Source organism: Hyla sarda, chromosome 13, assembly GCF_029499605.1.
Source record: "Hyla sarda isolate aHylSar1 chromosome 13, aHylSar1.hap1, whole genome shotgun sequence".
Lineage (NCBI taxonomy): Eukaryota > Metazoa > Chordata > Amphibia > Anura > Hylidae > Hyla > Hyla sarda.
The window spans coordinates 90,001-111,722 of NC_079201.1; the positions used below are offsets into that span (position 1 = coordinate 90,001).

A 21,722-nucleotide genomic window follows, 5' to 3' on the forward strand; every position below is an offset into this window, starting at 1 on the left:
GACCCCCTGGGATGTTTACTGCTCTCCTCTCCCAGTATATAAGACCCCCAGGGATGTTTACTGCTCTCCTCTCCCAGTATATAAGACCCCTGTAGATGTTTACTGCTCTCCTCTCCCAGTATATAAGACCCCTGTAGATGTTTACTGCTCTCCTCTCCCAGTATATAAGACCCCCAGGGATGTTTACTGCTCTCCTCTCCCAGTATATTAGACACTTATAGATGTTTACTGCTCTCCTCTCCCAGTATATAAGACCCCTATAGATGTTTACTGCTCTCCTCTCCCAGTCTATAAGACCCCCATGGATGTTTACTGCTCTCCTCTCACAGTATATAAGACCCCCATGGATGTTTACTGCTCTCCTCTCCCAGTCTATAAGACCCCATGGATGTTTACTGCTCTCCTCTCCCAGTCTATAAGACCCCCATGGATGTTTACTGCTCTCCTCTCCCAGACTATAAGACCCCCAGGGATATTTACTGCTCTCCTCTCCCAGTATATAAGACCACCAGGGATATTTACTGCTCTCCTCCCCCAGTCTATAAGACCCCCAGGGATGTTTACTGCTCTCCTCTCCCAGTACATAAGACCCCCAGGGATATTTACTGCTCTCCTCTCCCAGTATATAAGACCCCCAGGGATGTTTACTGCTCTCCTCTCCCAGTATATAAGACCCCCAGGGATATTTACTGCTCTCCTCTCCCAGTCTATAAGACCCCCAGGGATGTTTACTGCTCTCATCTCCCAGTATATAAGACCCCCAGGGATGTTTACTGCTCTCCTCTCACAGTATATAAGACCCCTGTAGATGTTTACTGCTCTCCTCTCCCAGTATATAAGACCCCTATAGATGTTTACTGCTCTCCTCTCACAGTATATAAGACCCCCAGGGATGTTTACTGCTCTCTTCTCCCAGTATATAAGACCCCCAGGGATGTTTACTGCTCTCCTCTCCCAGTATATAAGACCCCTATAGATGTTTACTGCTCTCCTCTCCCAGTATATAAGACCCCCATGGATGTTTACTGCTCTCCTCTCCCAGTATATAAGACCCCTGTAGATGTTTACTGCTCTCCTCTCCCAGTATATAAGACCCCCAGGGATGTTTACTGCTCTCCTCTCCCAGTATATAAGACCCTCAGGGATGTTTACTGCTCTCCTCTCCCAGTATATAAACACCCCTATAGATGTTTACTGCTCTCCTCAACCAGTATATAAGACCACCATGGATGTTTACTGCTCTCCTCTCCCAGTATATAAGACCCCCAGGGATGTTTACTGCTCTCCTCTCCCAGTATATAAGACCCCCAGGGATGTTTACTGCTCTCCTCTCCCAGTATATAAGACCCCCAGGGATATTTACTGCTCTCCTCTCCCAGTCTATAAGACCCCCAGGGATGTTTACTGCTCTCCTCTCCCAGTCTATAAGACCCCCAGGGATGTTTACTGCTCTCTTCTCCCAGTATATAAGATCCCTATAGATGTTTACTGTTATCTTCTCCCAGTATATAAAACCCATATAGATGTTTACTGCTTTTAGGACCCCTTTATATGTTTACTGCTCCTCCTACCACTTTATAAGACCCCATGGATGTTTACTGCTCTCTTCCTCTAGTTTATAAGACCCCTATAAATGTTTACTGCTCTCTTCTCCCAGTATATAAGACCCCTATATATGTTTACTGCTCTCTTCTAGTATATAAGACCCCCATGAATGTTTACTGCGCTCTTCTCCCAGTATATAAGACCCTTATAGAGGTTTACTGCTCTCTTCTAGTATATAAGACCTCCATGAATGTTTACTGCGCTCTTCTCCCAGTATATAAGACCCTTATAGAGGTTTACTGCTCTCTTCTAGTATATAAGACCTCCATGAATGTTTACTGCTCTCTTCTCCCAGTATATAAGAGCCCCATGGATGTTTACTGCTCTCTTCTCCCATTATATAAGACCCCCATGGATGTTTACTGCTCTCTTCTCCCAGTATATAAGAGCCCCATGGATGTTTACTGCTCTCTTCTCCCATTATATAAGACCCCCATGGATGTTTACTGCTCTCTTCTCCCAGTATATAAGACCCCTATAGATGTTTACTGCTCTCTTCTAGTATATAAGACCCCCATGGATGTTTACTGCTCTCTTCTCCCAGTATATAAGAGCCCCATGGATGTTTACTGCTCTCCTCTCACAGTATATAAGACCCCATGGATGTTTACTGCTCTCTTCTCCCATTATATAAGACAGCCCTTGGATGTTTACTGCTCTCTTCTCCCATTATATAAGACAGCCCTTGGATATTTACTGCTCTCTTCTCCCGTTATATAAGACCCCGTGGATGTTTACTGCTCTCCTCTCCCATTATGTAAGACCCCCGTGGATGTTTACTGCTCTCCTCTCTCATTATATAAGACCCCCGTGGATGTTTACTGCTCAATTCTCCTAGTATATAGGACCCCCATGGATGTTTACTGCTTTTTTTAAGCTAGTGTATAAGACCTCCATGAATGTCTACTGATCTCTTCTCCCAGTATATAAGACCCCTATAGATGTTTACTGCTGCTCTCTAGTATAAGACCCTTATAAATATTTACTGCTTTTAGGACCCCTTTAAATGTTTACTGCTCCTCCTACCACTTTATAAGACCCCCATAGATGTTTACTGCTCTCTTCTAGTATATAAGACCCCCATAGATGTTTACTGCTCTCTTCTAGTATATAAGACCCCTATTGATGTTTACTGCTCTCCTCTTCTAGTTTATAAGACCCCTGTAGATGTTTACTGCTCTCTTCCTCTAGTTTATAAGACCCCTGTAGATGTTTACTGCTCTCCTCTCCCAGTATATAAGACCACCAGGGATGTTTACTGCTCTCCTCTCCCAGTATATAAGACCCCTATAAATGTTTACTGCTCTCTTCTCCCAGTATATAAGACCCCTATATATGTTTACTGCTCTCTTCTAGTATATAAGACCCCCATGAATGTTTACTGCGCTCTTCTCCCAGTATATAAGACCCTTATAGAGGTTTACTGCTCTCTTCTAGTATATAAGACCTCCATGAATGTTTACTGCTCTCTTCTCCCAGTATATAAGAGCCCCATGGATGTTTACTGCTCTCTTCTCCCATTATATAAGACCCCCATGGATGTTTACTGCTCTCTTCTCCCATTATATAAGACCCCCATGGATGTTTACTGCTCTCTTCTCCCATTATATAAGACCCCCATGGATGTTTACTGCTCTCTTCTCTCAGTATATAAGACCCCTATAGATGTTTACTGCTCTCTTCTAGTATATAAGAGCCCCATGGATGTTTACTGCTCTCCTCTTACAGTATATAAGACCCCATGGATGTTTACTGCTCTCTTCTCCCAGTATATAAGAGCCCCATGGATGTTTACTGCTCTCTTCTCCCATTATATAAGACAGCCCTTGGATGTTTACTGCTCTCTTCTCCCATTATATAAGACAGCCCTTGGATGTTTACTGCTCTCTTCTCCCATTATATAAGACCCCGTGGATGTTTACTGCTCTCTTCTCCCATTATATAAGACCACCGTGGATGTTTACTGCTCTCCTCTCTCATTATATAAGACCCCCTTGGATGTTTACTGCTCTCCTCTCTCATTATACAAGACCCCCGTGGATGTTTACTGGTCTCCTCTCTCATTATATAAGACCCCCGTGGATGTTTACTGCTCAATTCTCCTAGTATATAGGACCCCCATGGATGTTTACTGCTTTTTTTAAGCTAGTGTATAAGACCTCCATGAATGTCTACTGATCTCTTCTCCCAGTATATAAGACCCCTATAGATGTTTACTGCTCTCCTCTAGTATAAGACCCTTATAAATATTTACTGCTTTTAGGACCCCTTTAAATGTTTACTGCTCCTCCTATCACTTTATAAGACCCCCATAGATGTTTACTGCTCTCTTCTAGTATATAAGACCCCCATAGATGTTTACTGCTCTCTTCTAGTATATAAGACCCCTATTGATGTTTACTGCTCTCCTCTTCTAGTTTATAAGACCCCTGTAGATGTTTACTGCTCTCCTCTCCCAGTATATAAGACCCCCATGGATGTTTACTGCTCTCCTCTCCCAGTCTAAGACCCCCATGGATGTTTACTGCTCTCCTCTCCCAGTATATAAGACCACCATGGATGTTTACTGCTCTCCTCTCCCAGTCTATAAGACCCCCAGGGATGTTTACTGCTCTCCTCTCCCAGTATATAAGACCCCCATGGATGTTTACTGCTCTCCTCTCCCAGTCTATAAGACCCCCAGGGATGTTTACTGCTCTCCTCTCCCAGTATATAAGACCCAGTGGATGTTTACTGCTCTCCTCTCCCAGTATATAAGACCCCCAGGGATGTTTACTGCTCTCCTCTCCCAGTATATAAGACCCCCATGGATGTTTACTGCTCTCCTCTCCCAGTATATAAGACCCCCAGGGATGTTTACTGCTCTCCTCTCCCAGTATATAAGACCCCCAGGGATGTTTACTGCTCTCCTCTCACAGTATATAAGACCCCATGGATGTTTACGGCTCTATTCTTCTAGTATATAGGACCCCCTAGATGTTAACTGCTTTATTCTCCTAGTATATAAGACCCCCATGAATGTTTACTGCGTTCTTCTCCCAGTATATAAGACCCCTATATATGTTTACAGCTCTCTTCTAGTATATAAGACCCCCATGAATGTTTACTGCACTCTTCTCACAGTATATAAGAGCCCCATGGATGTTTACTGCTCTCTTCTAGTATATAAGACCCCCATGGATGTTTACTGCTCTCTTCTCCCAGTATATAAGACCCCCATGGATGTTTACTGCTCTCTTCTCCAGTATATAAGACCCCTATAGATGTTTACTGCTCTCTTCTAGTATATAAGACCCCCATGGATGTTTACTGCTCTCTTCTCCCAGTATATAAGACCCCCATGGATGTTTACTGCTCTCTTCTCCCAGTATATAAGACCCTTATAGATGTTTACTGCTCTCTTCTAGTATATAAGACCTCCATGAATGTTTACTGCACTCTTCTCCCAGTATATAAGAGCCCCATGGATGTTTACTGCTCTCTTCTCCCATTATATAAGACCCCATGGATGTTTACTGCTCTCTTCTACCAGTATATAAGACCCCTATAGATGTTTACTGCTCTCTTCTAGTATATAAGACCCCCATGGACGTTTACTGCTCTCTTCTCCCAGTATATAAGAGCCTCATGGATGTTTACTGCTCTCCTCTCACAGTATATAAGACCCCATGGATGTTTACTGCTCTCTTCTCCCAGTATATAAGAGCCACATGGATGTTTACTGCTCTCTTCTCTCATTATATAAGACCCCCCATGGATGTTTACTGCTCTCTTCTCCCATTATATAAGACCCCCCATGGATGTTTACTGCTCTCCTCTCACAGTATATAAGACCACCGTGGATGTTTACTGCTCTCCTCTCTCATTATAAAAGACCCCCGTGGATGTTTACTGCTCTCCTCTCTCATTATACAAGACCCCCGTGGATGTTTACTGCTCTCCTCTCTCATTATATAAGACCCCCGTGGATGTTTACTGCTCTCCTCTCTCATTATACAAGACCCCCGTGGATGTTTACTGCTCTATTCTCCTAGTATATAGGACCCCCATGGATGTTTACTGCTCTATTTTTCTAGTATAAGATACCTATAGATGTTTACTGCTCTATTATCCTAGTATATAGGACCCCCATAGATGTATATATATAAGACCCTTATAGAAGTGTACTGCTCTCTTCTCCCAGTATATAAGACACCTATAGATGTTTACTGCTCTCCTCTCCCATTATATAAGATAGATGTTTACTGTTCTCATCTCCCAGTATATAAGACACCTATAGATGTTTACTGCTCTCTTCTCCTAGTATATAAGACACATATAGAGGTTTACTGCTCTCTTCTCCCAGTATATAAGACCCTGTGGATGTTTACTGTTGTCTTCTCCCAGTATATAAGACCCCTATAGATGTTTACTGCTCTCTTCTTCTAGTATATAAGACCCCAATGGATGTTTACTGCTCTTCTCTTCTAGTTTTTAAGACCCCTATAGATGTTTACTGCTCTCTTCTTCTAGTATATAAGACCCCTGTAAATGTTTACTGCTCTCCTCTCCCAGTATATAAGACCCCTATAGATGTTTACTGCTCTCTTCTCCCAGTATATAAGACACCTATAGATGTTTACTGTTCTCTTCTCCCAGTATATAAGACCCCTATAAATATTTACCGCTTTTAGGACCCCTTTATATGTTTACTGCTCCTCCTACCATTTTATAAGACCCCCATGGATGTTTACTGCTCTCTTCTCCCAGTATATAAGACCCCTATAGATGTTTACCGGTCTCTTCTCCCAGTATATAAGACCCCCATGGATGTTTACTGCTCTCTTCTTCTAGTATATAAGACCCCTATAGATGATTACTGCTCTCTTCTTCTAGTATATAAGACACCGATAGATGTTTACTGCTCACTTCTCCCAGTATATAAGACCCCTATGGATGTTAAATGCTCTCTTCTTCTAGTATAAGACCCCCATAAATATTTACTGCTTTTAGGACCCCTTTATATGTTTACTGCTCCTCCTACCACTTTATAAGACCCCCATAGATGTTTACTGCTCTCTTCTTCTAGTATATAAGACCCCCATGGATGATTACTGCTCTCTTCTCCCAGTATATAAGACCCCTATAGATGATTACTGCTCTCTTCTCCCAGTATATAAGATCCCTATAGATGTTTACTTATTTATTCTCCTAGTATATAAGTCCTCCATAAATGTTTATGTCTCCCTTCTCCCAGTATATAAAACCCCTATAGATGTTTACTGCTTTTAGGACCCCTTTATATGTTTACTGCTCCTCCTACCACTTTATAAGACCCCCATGGATGTTTACTGCTCTCTTCCTCTAGTTTATAAGACCCCTATAGATGTTTACTGCTCTCTTCTCCCAGTATATAAGACCCCTATAGATGTTTACTGCTCTCTTCTTCTAGTATAAGACCCTTATAAATATTTACTGCTTTTAGGACCCCTTTAAATGTTTACTGCTCCTCCTACCACTTTATAAGACCCCCATAGATGTTTACTGCTCTCTTCTAGTATATAAGACCCCCATAGATGTTTACTGCTCTCTTCTAGTATATAAGACACCTATAGATGTTTACTGCTCTCTTCCTCTAGTTTATAAGACCCCTATTGATGTTTACCGCTATCCTCTTCTAGTTTATAAGGCCCCTGTAGATGTTTACTGCTCTCTTCTTTTAGTATATAAGACCCCTATAGATGTTTACTGCTCTCTTCCTCTAGTTTATAAGACCCCTATTGATGTTTACTGCTATCCTCTTCTAGTTTATAAGACCCCTGTAGATGTTTACTGCTCTCTTCTTTTAGTATATAAGACCCCTATAGATGTTTACTGCTCTCTTCTTTTAGTATATAAGACCACTATAGATGTTTACTCCTCTCTTCTTCTAGTATAAGACCCCTATAAATATTTACTGCTTTTAGGACCTCTTTATATGTTTACTGCTCCTCCTACCACTTTATAAGACCCCAGTATATAAGACCCCTATAGATGTTTACTGCTCTCTTCTCCCAGTATATAAGACACCTATAGATGTTTACTGCGCTCTTCTCCTAGTATATAAGACACCTATAGATGTTTACTGTTCTCGTCTCCCAGTATATAAGACTCTTATAGATGTTTACTGCTCTCTTCTCTCAGCATATAAGACTCTTATAGATGTTTACTGCTCTCTTCTAGTATATAAGTCACCTATAGATGTTTAGTGCTCTCTTCTCCCAGTATATAAGACACCTATAGATGTTTACTGCTCTCTTCACCCAGTATATAAGACACCTATAGATGTTTACTGCTCTCTTCACCCAGTATATAAGACTCTTATAGATGTTTACTGCTCTCTTCTAGTATATAAGACACCTATAGATGTTTACTGTTCTCTTCTCCCAGTATATAAGACTCTTATAGATGTTTACTGCTCTCTTCTTCTAGTATATAAGACTCTTATAGATGTTTACAGTTCTCTTCTCCCAGTATATAAGACTCTTATAGATGTTTACTGCTCTCTTCTTTTGGTATATAAGACTCTTATAGATGTTTACTGCTCTCTTCTAGTATAAGACACCTATAGATGTTTACTGTTCTCTTCTCCCAGTATATAAGACTCTTATAGATGTTTACTGTTCTCTTCTCCCAGTATATAAGACCCCCATGTATGTTTACTGCTCCCTTCTTCTAGTATATAAGACACCTATAGATGTTTACTGCTCTCGTCTTCCAGTTTATAAGACCCCCATGGATGATTACTTCTCTCTACTCCCAGTTTATAAGACCCCCATAAATATTTACTGCTTTCTTCTCCCAGTTATTAGGACCCTTTAGATGTTTACTGCACCCTTTTCCCAGTTTATAGGAGCCCCATATTTACTGCACCCTTTTCCCAGTTTATAGGACCCCCATATTTACTGCACCCTTTTCCCAGTTTATAGGACCCCCATATTTACTGCACCCTTTTCCCAGTTTATAGGACCCCCATATTTACTGCACCCGTTTCCCAGTGTATAGGACCCCCCTATTTACTGCACCCTTTTCCCAGTTTATAGGACCCCCATATTTACTGCATCCGTTTCCCAGTGTATAGGACCCCCATATTTACTGCACCCGTTTCCCAGTTTATAGGACCCCCATATTTACTGCACCCTTTTCCCAGTTTATAGGACCCCCATATTTACTGCACCCGTTTCCCAGTGTATAGGACCCCCATATTTACTGCACCCGTTTCCCAGTTTATAGGACCCCCATATTTACTGCACCCGTTTCCCAGTTTATAGGACCCCCATATTTACTGCACCCTTTTCCCAGTTTATAGGAGCCCCATATTTACTGCTCTCTTTTCTCCCAGTTTATAGGACCCCCCTATTTACTGCACCCTTTTCCCAGTTTATAGGACCCCCATATTTACTGCATCCTTTTCCCAGTTTATAGGAGCCCCCTATTTACTGCACCCTTTTCCCAGTTTATAGGACCCCCCCTATTTACTGCACCCTTTTCCCAGTTTATAGGAGCCCCCTATTTACTGCACCCTTTTCCCAGTTTATAGGACCCCCCTATTTACTGCACCCTTTTCCCAGTTTATAGGACCCCCCTATTTACTGCACCCTTTTCCCAGTTTATAGGACCCCCATATTTACTGCATCCTTTTCCCAGTTTATAGGACCCCCATGGATGTTTACTGCTCTCTTTTCTCCCAGTTTATAGGACCCCCCTATTTACTGCACCCTTTTCCCAGTTTATAGGACCCCCATATTTACTGCATCCTTTTCCCAGTTTATAGGACCCCCCTATTTACTGCACCCTTTTCCCAGTTTATAGGACCCCCCTATTTACTGCACCCTTTTCCCAGTTTATAGGACCCCCATATTTACTGCACCCTTTTCCCAGTTTATAGGAGCCCCCTATTTACTGCACCCTTTTCCCAGTTTATAGGACCCCCATATTTACTGCACCCTTTTCCCAGTTTATAGGACCCCCATATTTACTGCATCCTTTTCCCAGTTTATAGGACCCCCCTATTTACTGCACCCTTTTCCCAGTTTATAGGACCCCCCTATTTACTGCACCCTTTTCCCAGTTTATAGGACCCCCATATTTACTGCACCCTTTTCCCAGTTTATAGGAGCCCCCTATTTACTGCACCCTTTTCCCAGTTTATAGGAGCCCCCTATTTACTGCACCCTTTTCCCAGTTTATAGGACCCCCCTATTTACTGCACCCTTTTCCCAGTTTATAGGACCCCCCTATTTACTGCACCCTTTTCCCAGTTTATAGGACCCCCATATTTACTGCACCCTTTTCCCAGTTTATAGGACCCCCATGGATGTTTACTGCTCTCTTTTCTCCCAGGAGTCAGTAGCCCGTCTACTTGTATACGTTTGTGACTCTGATCTCGGACTCACCCTGAACGTTCAGCACTCTTTCCACGCTAACTTCTGAGAGACGTTTCTTTCGTAGCTCGGCCCGGATTCTAAACACTTGGTCGGCGTAGGGCGTCACCACTCCGATGCTGCCATCGTCTAGCTTACCCCATGCCACCGGCCATTTCCTCCTCAGCTCCTCCACGCGTTCTACCACCTCAAAGACCTGAAAACGGAGAAAACGGTTCCATAGGTGGAGGGCTGATGAGCGCAGAGTATGGGGGGCAGAGGACTAATGAGCGCAGAGTATGGGGGGAAGAGGACTAATGAGCACAGAGTATAGGGGGCAGAGGATTGATGAGTGCAGTGTATGGGGGCAGAGGATTGATGAGTGCAGTGTATGGGGGGCAGAGGATTGATGAGTGCAGTGTATGGGGGGCAGAGGATTGATGAGTGCAGAGTATGGGGGCAGAGGACTAATGAGCGCAGAGTATGGGGGGCAGAGGACTAATGAGCACAGAGTATAGGGGGCAGAGGATTGATGAGCGCAGTGTATGGGGGCAGAGGATTGATGAGTGCAGTGTATGGGGGGCAGAGGATTGATCAGTGCAGTGTATAGGTTGGAGGATTGATGAGCGCAGTGTATGGGGGCAGAGGATTGATGAGTGCAGTGTATGGGGGGCATAGGATTGATGAGTGCAGTGTATGGGGGGCAGAGGATTGATGAGTGCAGTGTATGGGGGGGCAGAGGATTGATGAGTGCAGTGTATGGGGGGGCAGAGCATTGATCAGTGCAGTGTATAGGTTGTAGGACTGATGAGTGCAGTGTATAGGTTGGAGGACTGATGAGTGTAGTGTATAGGTTGGAGGACTGATGAGTGCAGTGTATAGGTTGGAGGACTGATGAGTGCAGTGTATAGGTTGGAGGATAGATGAGTGCAGTGTATAGGTTGGAGGATAGATGAGTGTAGTGTATAGGTTGGAGGATAGATGAGTGCAGTGTATAGGTTGGAGGACTGATGAGTGCAGTGTATAGGTTGGAGGATAGTTGAGTGCAGTGTATAGGTTGGAGGACTGATGAGGGCAGTGTATAGGTAGGAGGACTGATGAGTGTAGTGTATAGGTTGGAGGACTGATGAGTGCAGTGTATAGGTTGGAGGATAGATGAGTGCAGTGTATAGGTTGGAGGATAGATGAGTGTAGTGTATAGGTTGGAGGATAGATGAGTGCAGTGTATAGGTTGGAGGACTGATGAGTGCAGTGTATAGGTTGGAGGATAGTTGAGTGCAGTGTATAGGTTGGAGGACTGATGAGGGCAGTGTATAGGTTGGAGGATTGAGGAGAGCAGTGAATGGGTTGAAGGATAGATGAGTGCAGTGTATAGGTTGGAGGACTGATGAGTGCAGTGTATAGGTTGGAGGACTGATGAGTGCAGTTGTATAGGTTGGAGGACTGATGAGTGTAGTGTATGGGTTGAAGGACTGATGAGTGCTGTGTATAGGTTGGAGGACTGATGAGTGCAGTTGTATAGGTAGGAGGACTGATGAGTGTAGTGTATAGGTTGGAGAACTGATGAGTGCAGTGTATAGGTTGGAGGACTGATGAGTGTAGTGTATGGGTTGAAGGACTGATGAGTGCAGTGTATAGGTTGGAGGACTGATGAGTGCAGTTGTATAGGTTGGAGGACTGATGAGTGTAGTGTATGGGTTGAAGGACTGATGAGTGCAGTGTATAGGTTGGAGGACTGATGAGTGCAGTTGTATAGGTTGGAGGACTGATGAGTGTAGTGTATAGGTAGGAGGACTGATGAGTGTAGTGTATAGGTTGGAGGACTGATGAGTGTAGTGTATAGGTTGGAGGACTGATGAGTGTAGTGTATAGGTTGGAGGACTGATGAGTGTAGTGTATAGGTTGGAGGACTGATGACGTACCTCGGCGTTGTTGTAGAAGGCAGTGCTGTTCTTCTCCTGCACGTCCTCTCCTCGGGCGGTGAAGAAGGTCAGCGGGTAGAAGTCCTTGTGGGCTGGTTGTTTGCCGCTGGCCATTAACTTTCCCTCGTAGAACAATTCAGACGTATAACTGGAAACAACAAAGACAAAACGGTCAGCTGAGTGAGCAGGACATTACAGCCCCTCCCCCCACCATCACCTCCAGACCCCCTCTACTATAACATTTCAGGACATTACAGCCCCTCCCCCCACCATCACCTCCAGACCCCCTCTACTATAACACTTCAGAACATTACAGCCCCTCCCCCCACCATCACCTCCAGACCCCCTCTACTATAACACTTCAGAACATTACAGCCCCTCCCCCCCACCATCACCTCCAGACCCCCTCTACTATAACACTTCAGGACATTACAGCCCCTCAACCCACCATCACCTTCAGACCCCCTCTACTATAACACTTCAGGATATTACAGCTCCTCCCCCCCACCACCATCACCTCCAGACCCCCTCTACTATAACACTTCAGGATATTACAGCTCCTCCCCCCCCCCACCATCACCTCCAGACCCTCTCTACTATAACACTACAGGGCATTACACCCCCTCCCCCCCACCATCACCTCCAAACCCCCTCTACTAAAACACTTCAGGACATTACAGCCCCTCCCCCCCACCATCACCTTCAGACCCCCTCTACTATAACACTTCAGGACATTACAGCCCCTCCCCCCCACCATCACCTCCAGACCCCCTCTACTAAAACACTTCAGGACATTACAGCCCCTCAACCCACCATCACCTTCAGACCCCCTCTACTATAACACTTCAGGATATTACAGCTCCTCCCCCCCCACCACCATCACCTCCAGACCCCCTCTACTATAACACTTCAGGATATTACAGCTCCTCCCCCCCCCCCCCACCATCACCTCCAGACCCTCTCTACTATAACACTACAGGGCATTACACCCCCTCCCCCCCACCATCACCTCCAAACCCCCTCTACTAAAACACTTCAGGACATTACAGCCCCTCCCCCCCACCATCACCTCCAGACCCCCTCTACTAAAACACTTCAGGACATTACAGCCCCTCCCCTATCACCTCCAGACCCCCTCTACTATAACACTTCAGGACATTACAGCCCCTCCCAAAGGCATCAAATTACAGATTAGACATTCTTATAATATGTCAACAAAAGTTACATTTTATTTCCATCATTTACACTTTCAAAATAACAGAAAACAAAAAATGGCATCTGAAAAAGTTTGTGCCCCCTGCAGAGTTAATATCTTGTACTGCCCCCTTTGGCAAGTATCACAGCTTGTAAACACTTTTTGTAGCCAAGAGTCTTTCAATTCTTGTTTGAGGTATCTTTGCCCATTCTTCCTTACAAAAGTCTTCCAGTTCTTTGAGATTTCTGCACTGCTCTTTTAAGGTCTATCCATAGATTATCAATGATGTTGAGGTCAGGAGATTGTGAAGGCCATGGCAAAACCTTCAGTTTACGCCTCTTGATGTAATCCCCCGTGGATTTCGAGGTGTGTTTAGGATCATTATCCATTTGTAGAAGCCATCCTCTCTTTAACTTCAGCTTTTTCACAGATGGCTTCAAGTTAGCATCCAAAATTTGCTGAAATTTTATGGAATCCATTTTTCCTTCTACTCGTGAGATGTTCCCTGTGCCACTGGCTGCAATACAACCTCAAAGCATGATTGATCCACCCCCATGCTTAACAGTTGGACAGAGGTTCTTTTCATTAAATTCTGTTCCCCTTCTTCTCCAAACGTACCTTTGCTCATTTCGGCCAAAAAGTTCAGTTTTAACCCCATCGGTCCACAGAACTTGTTTCCAAAATGCATCAGGCTTGTCTATATGTTCATTTGCAAAGTTCAAACGCTGATTTTTGTGGTGAGGACGTAGAAGAGGTTTTCTTCTGATGACTCTTCCATGAAAACCATATTTGTACAAGTATCTCTTTATAGTGGAATAGTGGACCACAACTCCAGTGTCTGCCAGATCTTTCTGGAGGGATTGTGCAGTCAAACGTGGGTTTTGAATTGTTTTTCTCACAATCCTGCGAGCTGTTCTGTCTGATATTTTTCTTGGTCTTCCAGATCTTGCTTTTATTTCCACTGTTCCTGATGACTGCCATTTCTTAATTACATTCCGAACAGAGGATATTGAAAACGTTTTGCTATCTTCTTATAGCCTTCTCCAGCTTTGTGAGCGTCAACTATTTTCAGTTTCAGATTTCTAGACAACTGCTTAGAAGAACCCGTGATGCTGATTGTTGGGGCAAGGTCAGATGAGTCTGGGCATTTATGAGATGACATCACCCGGTCTTCCCAGATGATGATTGAGAACAATCCATGACACTGGCAGGTCTCAGCTTTACAAAGGGGGCAGTACAAGATATTACCTCTGCAGGGGGCACAAACTTTTTCAGACGCCATTTTTTTTTTTTCTGTTATTTTGAAAGTGTAAATGATGGAAATAAGATATAACTTTTGGTGACATATTATAAGAATGTCTAATCTGTAATTTGATGCCTTTTGGAGATTATTCCATCCTTCCTTGGCTTCTTTATGCTCATTAATACAAATTTTTACCTGGGGTGCCCAAACATTTGATCCCCACTGTATATACAGACACTAGCTGTGGGTTCTCCCCTCCTTATATACAGACACTAGTCGTGGGTTCTCCCCTCCTTATATACAGACACAAGTCGTGGGTTCTCCCCTCCTTATATACAGACACTAGTCGTGGGTTCTCCCCTCCTTATATACAGACACTAGTCGCGGGTTCTCCCCTTCTTATATACAGACACTATTCGTGGGTTCTCCCCTCCTTATATACAGACACTAGTCGTGGGTTCTCCCCTCCTTATATAGACACTAGTCATAGGTTCTCCCCTCCTTATATACAGACACTAGTCGCGGGTTCTCCCCTCCTTATATACAGACACTAGTCGTGGGTTCTCCCCTCCTTATATACAGACACTAGTCGTGGGTTCTCCCCTCCTTATATACAGACACTAGTCGTGGGTTCTCCCCTCCTTATATACAGACACTAGTCGTGGGTTCTCCCCTCCTTATATACAGACACTAGTCGCGGGTTCTCCCCTTCTTATATACAGACACTATTCGTGGGTTCTCCCCTCCTTATATACAGACACTAGTCGTGGGTTCTCCCCTCCTTATATAGACACTAGTCATAGGTTCTCCCCTCCTTATATACAGACACTAGTCGCGGGTTCTCCCCTCCTTATATACAGACACTAGTCGTGGGTTCTCCCCTCCTTTTATACAGACACTAGTCGTGGGTTCTCCCCTCCTTATATACAGACACTATTCGTGGGTTCTCCCCTCCTTATATACAGACACTAGTCGTGGGTTCTCCCGTCCTTATATACAGACACTAGTCGCGGGTTCTCCCCTCCTTATATACAGACACTAGTCGCGGGTTCTCCCCTCCTTATATACAGACACTAGTCGTGGGTTCTCCCCTCCTTACATACAGACACTAGTTGCGGGTTCTCCCCTCCTTATATACAGACACTAGTCGTGGGTTCTCCCCTCCTTATATACAGACACTAGTCGCGGGTTCTCCCCTCCTTATATACAGACACTAGTCGCGGGTTCTCCACTCCTTATATACAGACACTAGTCGCGGGTTCTCCCCTCCTTATATACAGACACTAGTCGCAGGTTCTCCCCTCCTTATATACAGACACTAGTCGCGGGTTCTCCCCTCCTTATATACAGACACTAGTCGCGGGTTCTCCCCTCCTTATATACAGACACTAGTCGCGGGTTCTCCACTCCTTATATACAGACACTAGTCGCGGGTTCTCCCCTCCTTATATACAGACACTAGTCGCGGGTTCTCCCCTCCTTATATACAGACACTAGTCGCGGGTTCTCCCCTCCTTATATACAGACATTAGTCACAGGTTCTCTGCTCTGTTGACGCATTTCATGTCTCCTTTTCCACAATAGACAGGATTAGGTGACATAACGCACACGATGGCGGTAGTAGTGATCTGTCGCCCCATCACTGATTTGTGACCTAGATTCAATGGTGTCTTGTAGAGAACGGCGAGGAGCGGAGTGCGCAGATAACGGGAGGGGGATGGGCAGCCATGTCTAATGTAAATTAATGCAGATTCGCCAGCAGCAACTGTGAATTTCATCACAAATTCCGATAAGACACAGCGACACCTCGTACATTAGCGCGTACGTTCAGATAAGCGACACCTCATACATTAGCGCGTACGTTCAGATAAGACACAGCGACACCTCGTACATTAGCGCGTACGTTCAGATAAGACACAGCGACACCTCGTACATTAGCGCGTACGTTCAGATAAGACACAGCGACACCTCGTACATTAGCGCGTACGTTCAGATAAGACACAGCGACACCTCGTACATTAGCGCGTATGTTCAGATAAGACACAGCGACACCTCGTACATTAGCGCGTACGTTCAGATAAGCGACACCTCGTACATTAGCGCGTACGTTCAGATAAGCGACACCTCATACATTAGCGCGTACGTTCAGATAAGACACAGCGACACCTCGTACATTAGCGCGTACGTTCAGATAAGACACAGCGACACCTCGTACATTTGCGCGTACGTTCAGATAAGACACAGCGACACCTCGTACATTAGCGCGTACGTTCAGATAAGCGACACCTCATACATTAGCGCGTACGTTCAGATAAGACACAGCGACACCTTGTACATTAGCGCGTACGTTCAGATAAGACACAGCGACACCTCGTACATTAGCGCGTATGTTCAGATAAGCGACACCTCGTACATTAGCGCGTACGTTCAGATAAGACACAGCGACACCTCGTACATTAGCGCGTACGTTCAGATAAGACACAGCGACACCTCGTACATTAGCGCGTACGTTCAGATAAGCGACACCTCGTACATTTGCGCGTACGTTCAGATAAGACACAGCGACACCTCGTACATTAGCGCGTACGTTCGGATAAGACACAGCGACACCTCGTACATTAGCGCGTACGTTCAGATAAGCGACACCTCATACATTAGCGCGTACGTTCAGATAAGACACAGCGACACCTCGTACATTAGCGCGTACGTTCAGATAAGCGACACCTCATACATTAGCGCGTACGTTCAGATAAGACACAGCGACACCTCATACATTAGCGCGTACGTTCAGATAAGCGACACCTCGTACATTAGCGCGTACGTTCAGATAAGCGACACCTTGTACATTAGCGCGTACGTTCAGATAAGACACAGTGACACCTCGTACATTAGCGCGTACGTTCAGATAAGACACAGCGACACCTGGTACATTAGCGCGTACGTTCAGATAAGCGACACCTTGTACATTAGCGCGTACGTTCAGATAAGACACAGTGACACCTCGTACATTAGCGCGTACGTTCAGATAAGACACAGCGACACCTCGTACATTAGCGCGTACGTTCAGATAAGACACAGCGACACCTCATACATTAGCGCGTACGTTCAGATAAGACACAGCGACACCTCATACATTAGCGCGTACGTTCAGATAAGACACAGCGACACCTCGTACATTAGCGCGTACGTTCAGATAAGCGACACCTCATACATTAGCGCGTACGTTCAGATAAGACACAGCGACACCTCGTACATTAGCGCGTACGTTCAGATAAGAGACACCTCGTACATTAGCGCGTACGTTCAGATAAGACACAGCGACACCTCGTACATTAGCGCGTACGTTCAGATAAGCGAACCCTCGTACATTAGCGCGTACGTTCAGATAAGACACAGCGACACCTCGTACATTTGCGCGTACGTTCAGATAAGCGACACCTCGTACATTTGTGCATACGTTCAGATAAGACACAGCGACACCTCGTACATTAGCGCGTACGTTCGGATAAGACACAGCGACACCTCGTACATTAGCGCGTACGTTCAGATAAGCGACACCTCATACATTAGCGCGTACGTTCAGATAAGACACAGCGACACCTCATACATTAGCGCGTACGTTCAGATAAGACACAGCGACACCTCGTACATTAGCGCGTACGTTAAGATAAGCGACACCTCATACATTAGCGCGTACGTTCAGATAAGACACAGCGACACCTCATACATTAGCGCGTACGTTCAGATAAGCGACACCTCGTACATTAGCGCGTACGTTCGGATAAGACACAGCGACACCTCGTACATTAGCGCGTACGTTCAGATAAGCGACACCTCGTACATTAGCGCGTACGTTCGGATAAGACACAGCGACACCTCGTACATTAGCGCGTACGTTCAGATAAGACACAGTGACCTCGTACATTAGCGCGTACGTTCAGATAAGACACAGCGACACCTCGTACATTAGCGCGTACGTTCAGATAAGCGACACCTCATACATTAGCGCGTACGTTCAGATAAGACACAGCGACACCTCATACATTAGCGCGTACGTTCAGATAAGACACAGCGACACCTCGTACATTAGCGCGTACGTTCAGATAAGCGACACCTCATACATTAGCGCGTACGTTCAGATAAGACACAGCGACACCTTGTACATTTGCGCGTACGTTCAGATAAGCGACACCTCGTACATTAGCGCGTACGTTCAGATAAGTGACACCTCGTACATTAGCGCGTACGTTCAGATAAGTGACACCTCGTACATTAGCGCGTACGTTCAGATAAGACACAGCGACACCTTGTACATTAGCGCGTACGTTCAGATAAGACACAGCGACACCTCGTACATTAGCGCGTACGTTCAGATAAGACACAGCGACACCTCGTACATTAGCGCGTACGTTCAGATAAGCGACACCTCATACATTAGCGCGTACGTTCAGATAAGACACAGCGACACCTTGTACATTAGCGCGTACGTTCAGATAAGCGACACCTCGTACATTAGCGCGTACGTTCAGATAAGCGACACCTCGTACATTAGCGCGTACGTTCAGATAAGACACAGCGACACCTCGTACATTAGCGCGTACGTTCAGATAAGACACAGCGACACCTCGTACATTAGCGCGTACGTTCAGATAAGAGACACCTCGTACATTAGCGCGTACGTTCAGATAAGACACAGCGACAGCTTGTACATTAGCGCGTACGTTCAGATAAGCGACACCTCGTACATTAGCGCGTATGTTCAGATAAGCGACACCTCGTACATTAGCGCGTACGTTCAGATAAGACACAGCGACACCTCGTACATTAGCGCGTACGTTCAGATAAGCGACACCTTGTACATTAGCGCGTACGTTCAGATAAGACACAGTGACACCTCGTACATTAGCGCGTACGTTCAGATAAGACACAGCGACACCTCGTACATTAGCGCGTACGTTCAGATAAGACACAGCAACACCTCATACATTAGCGCGTACGTTCAGATAAGACACAGCGACACCTCATACATTAGCGCGTACGTTCAGATAAGACACAGCGACACCTCGTACATTAGCGCGTATGTTCAGATAAGACACAGCGACACCTCGTACATTAGCGCGTACGTTCAGATAAGCGACACCTCATACATTAGCGCGTACGTTCAGATAAGACACAGCGACACCTCGTACATTAGCGCGTACGTTCAGATAAGAGACACCTCGTACATTAGCGCGTACGTTCAGATAAGACACAGCGACACCTCGTACATTAGCGCGTACGTTCAGATAAGCGACACCTCGTACATTAGCGCGTACGTTCAGATAAGACACAGCGACACCTCGTACATTTGCGCGTACGTTCAGATAAGCGACACCTCGTACATTTGTGCATACGTTCAGATAAGACACAGCGACACCTCGTACATTAGCGCGTACGTTCGGATAAGACACAGCGACACCTCGTACATTAGCGCGTACGTTCAGATAAGCGACACCTCATACATTAGCGCGTACGTTCAGATAAGACACAGCGACACCTCATACATTAGCGCGTACGTTCAGATAAGACACAGCGACACCTCGTACATTAGCGCGTACGTTCAGATAAGCGACACCTCATACATTAGCGCGTACGTTCAGATAAGACACAGCGACACCTCATACATTAGCGCGTACGTTCAGATAAGCGACACCTCGTACATTAGCGCGTACGTTCGGATAAGACACAGCGACACCTCGTACATTAGCGCGTACGTTCAGATAAGCGACACCTCGTACATTAGCGCGTACGTTCGGATAAGACACAGCGACACCTCGTACATTAGCGCGTACGTTCAGATAAGACACAGCGACACCTCGTACATTAGCTCGTACGTTCAGATAAGCGACACCTCATACATTAGCGCGTACGTTCAGATAAGACACAGCGACACCTCATACATTAGCGCGTACGTTCAGATAAGACACAGCGACACCTCGTACATTAGCGCGTACGTTCAGATAAGCGACACCTCATACATTAGCGCGTACGTTCAGATAAGACACAGCGACACCTTGTACATTTGCGCGTACGTTCAGATAAGCGACACCTCGTACATTAGCACGTACGTTCAGATAAGTGACACCTCGTACATTAGCGCGTACGTTCAGATAAGTGACACCTCGTACATTAGCGCGTACGTTCAGATAAGACACAGCGACACCTTGTACATTAGCGCGTACGTTCAGATAAGACACAGCGACACCTCGTACATTAGCGCGTACGTTCAGATAAGACACAGCGACACCTCGTACATTAGCGCGTACGTTCAGATAAGCGACACCTCATACATTAGCGCGTACGTTCAGATAAGACACAGCGACACCTTGTACATTAGCGCGTACGTTCAGATAAGCGACACCTCGTACATTAGCGCGTACGTTCAGATAAGACACAGCGACACCTCGTACATTAGCGCGTACGTTCAGATAAGAGACACCTCGTACATTAGCGCGTACGTTCAGATAAGACACAGCGACAGCTTGTACATTAGCGCGTACGTTCAGATAAGCGACACCTCGTACATTAGCGCGTACGTTCAGATAAGTGACAACTCGTACATTAGCGCGTACGTTCAGATAAGACACAGCGACACCTCATACATTAGCGCGTACGTTCAGATAAGACACAGCGACACCTCGTACATTAGCGCGTACGTTCAGATAAGACACAGCGACACCTCGTACATTAGCGCGTACGTTCAGATAAGACACAGCGACACCTCGTACATTAGCGCGTACGTTCAGATAAGCGACACCTCGTACATTAGCGCGTACGTTCAGATAAGACACAGCGACACCTCATACATTAGCGCGTACATTCAGATAAGACACAGCGACACCTCGTACATTAGCGCGTACGTTCAGATAAGACACAGCGACACCTCGTACATTAGCGCGTACGTTCAGATAAGCGACACCTCGTACATTAGCGCGTACGTTCAGATAAGACACAGCGACACCTCGTACATTAGCGCGTACATTCAGATAAGACACAGCGACACCTCGTACATTAGCGCGTACGTTCAGATAAGCCACACCTCGTACATTAGCGCGTACGTTCGGATAAGACACAGCGACACCTCGTACATTAGCGCGTACGTTCAGATAAGACACAGCGACACCTCGTACATTAGCGCGTACGTTCAGATAAGCGACACCTCGTACATTAGCGCGTACGTTCAGATAAGCGACACCTCGTACATTAGCGCGTACGTTCAGATAAGACACAGCGACACCTCGTACATTAGCGCGTACGTTCAGATAAGCGACACCTCGTACATTAGCGCGTACGTAAAGATAAGACACAGCGACACCTCGTACATTAGCGCGTACGTT

General features: G+C 45.4%; 1 protein-coding gene across 1 annotated transcript in view; it reads right to left on the reverse strand.

The window, feature by feature from the left end:
- Positions 1–21,722, reverse strand: part of HELZ (helicase with zinc finger) — a 111,172-nt gene that overhangs the window by 46,984 nt on the left and 42,466 nt on the right. The window contains exons 14-15 of the mRNA XM_056550346.1: positions 11,909–12,056; positions 10,020–10,203 (exon numbers count right to left, since the gene is read on the reverse strand). Of these exons, the coding sequence (XP_056406321.1) occupies positions 10,020–10,203; positions 11,909–12,056 (332 nt within the window). The remainder of the gene's footprint in view (positions 1–10,019; positions 10,204–11,908; positions 12,057–21,722) is intronic.